The 2,683-nt window shown below is 37.8% G+C and overlaps 1 protein-coding gene across 1 annotated transcript in view; it reads right to left on the reverse strand.

Annotated features, from left to right (window-relative positions):
• IARS2 (isoleucyl-tRNA synthetase 2, mitochondrial) overlaps positions 1-2,683 on the reverse strand; it is a 38,732-nt gene that overhangs the window by 20,822 nt on the left and 15,227 nt on the right. Inside the window, exon 12 of the mRNA XM_014528045.1 lies at positions 1,293-1,453. Within this exon, the coding sequence (XP_014383531.1) occupies positions 1,293-1,453 (161 nt within the window). The remainder of the gene's footprint in view (positions 1-1,292; positions 1,454-2,683) is intronic.

Here is a 2,683-nt window from a genome sequence, read left to right on the forward strand (position 1 = left end):
AGGTGAAGGAGCGACAAGCGTATTTCAGATTGAAAAGGAACTTTCACACCCAATGTGTGGGCTATAAGTGATTAAAACAAAACAAACCAAAAACCACTTTAATCAAGCATTTTAAAACTCTAAATACATATTTTCATAAAAGCTCTACCTAGAGATCTGCTGCTAATGTTGACGATGAAACGAAGAACCTTTCACAACAATGATGACAAACCCAACGTAGGCCATTCACCCCTGTCTGCAGGCTCCTGACTCCCCTCCACCTGTCGGCCTGCATGCCTTCAAAGCCTCGCTCATCCTCACGAATGAAATGTGAAACGACTCCAAAATGTGCTCACACTCCTGACTCGTCTTACAGAATAGCCTCCACCTGTCGGCCTCCACGCCTTCCAAACCTCGCTCATCCTCACGAATGAAATGTGAAACGACTCACAAAATGTGCTCACACTCCTGACTCGTCTTACAGAATAATTTAGCAAAAAGTCCATAAACCAAATTAAAACAAATGTACTCAAAACAAGTAAAAACCTCTTCCTAACGGGAGTGACTACTGTTCCCCTTCCCGCATGTGTGGACAACACAAGACTGGCAGCCTCCCTAACTTCCTAGAAGGTAAACCAGCTAGACCATCATCTCATCTGAGCAGGGACCACGGGAGTCTTGTTCACGAACTCAAAGGGTCAAATGTCTGGCCTGGGAAAAATCTCCTTTGCACTCTATAAGCTTTTCTGCTCCAAACTGTTTACTATGTCCATGTGTTATCTTTCCAAATGAAAAAGAAACTGAAGAAAAAAATAAGATACAATTGGGCATGTAATCACTACAACAAATGTAATTTTATACATTGAACTGTATTATAGTTTCTTAAATTTTAAGGCATCTACACAATCACATGACCCTATTCCCGCTGAAAGGGAGGGTAGACTCAGTCAGAGAGTGACTCTAATTCATAAAGAAAAGTTACCCCCTGGGACTCCCCCACGAAACACTGTCCATCTTTGGATTCCCGACAGCTGGTTCTAGCCCACGGCCTGGCACACAGGAACAATGAATTCTCATAGAAAAATAACCTCGGAGCCTGTTCCTATGTATAAACACTGAAAAGACATAGCTGTTCAAATTTCAATCATATTAAAAGGATCTTTCTGAAATTTATATTTTATCCCCCCAAAAGATAATTATTTTAGAATATTTTATGTAACATCTATTAGGAGTTCTCAATAATTCACTATTTTTCCATATCTGAGGAAAATACAACTCACTTTAAAATGTTGAAAATATTCAGAAAGTCCTACCTGTTGATCAAGACTTCGTCTTTTGTCTTATGATGGAACACGGGAATCGGAACTCCCCACACTCTTTGCCTGGATATACACCAATATGGCCGCCGGTCCATCATGTCAACCATGGCATTCTGGGCTGATCCAGGAATGAATTTCACCTTTTTTAACAATTCCTGCAATTGATTCACAAAGCAAGTCCAGTGAGAGAAAGCAGAACAAGTTTCCTAGAACCGTCACTATTTATCCTAATATAGTTCTTTTCTTTAGATATTTATCCTCATCTACATGTCCCCTGCCAACTCTCCTTCCCCCCAAAACTACCTTAAACACTACACATTTCACAGCAAACGAGGCAGTTGAACCAGGGCCACAAAGGACGTACTAAAGAGCATCAAGAGCAGACGGCAGCTTCTGAGTAGGTAATGAAAGATTTTATCCCATTTCTAAGCACCAGACCAAAACTAGCAATAGCAGGTAGTAATAACAGGTTTGGTAGAAGTATTATACTTCTTTAAACTAGAGTTAAAATCAATTCAAACTTGAATTCAATCATTTTTAAATGCTTAAGAAAAACTACTGTCATAGGTGGACAAACGAGGATTGCAAACTAACCTAATTTGCATATAGTATGGTTTAAAACAGAAAAACACGTTCTCAAAATAAGTGACTTCCCCTTTACTTACTATCTCTTATCTCTCAAGAACACTCCCTCCTTGCCCCCACGCAAGAGCTGCAAATTACTAACATCTAATTACTAATATCTGATTTCATTTCATTTGTTAATTACTAAAAAACACAAATTATACAGCAAAAATATTTGGTAATAAACTCAAAAAAGGCCAAAATACATTAACTTCATTTTTTAAAATCTCCCTACCCATGAATGAAAGCATTTTTATATTTTCAGTTTCATGTTTCCTTTCCTCACTTACCTGAAACCCCTTCTCTCCCAAAGCCATTTGTAGCACCACCTACTGGCAGAATGACAAAACCTGCCATTCAATTTAACACCTGGTTTAAAAATCCAAGAAATGTGAATGCTGAGAGATATTCGATTTTGTTATGGAATAACTATTACTTATTTAAGGTGGTGATGATGCCACTGGAATTATGTTTTAAAGAGTCTTTATCTTTCAGATTCACATGCTGAAATGTTTATGGAAGAAAGAATGCCTGAAATTTGTTTCAAAACAATCCATTCAATTTAACACCTGGTTTAAAAATCCAAGAAATGTGAATGCTGAGAGATATTCGATTTTGTTATGGAATAACTATTACTTATTTAAGGTGGTGATGATGCCACTGGAATTATGTTTTAAAGAGTCTTTATCTTTCAGATTCACATGCTGAAATGTTTATGGAAGAAAGAATGCCTGAAATTTGTTTCAAAACAATCCAGGGGG

The sequence above is a fragment of the Myotis brandtii genome, unplaced genomic scaffold, assembly GCF_000412655.1.
Source record: "Myotis brandtii unplaced genomic scaffold, ASM41265v1 scaffold612, whole genome shotgun sequence".
Taxonomy (NCBI): domain Eukaryota; kingdom Metazoa; phylum Chordata; class Mammalia; order Chiroptera; family Vespertilionidae; genus Myotis; species Myotis brandtii.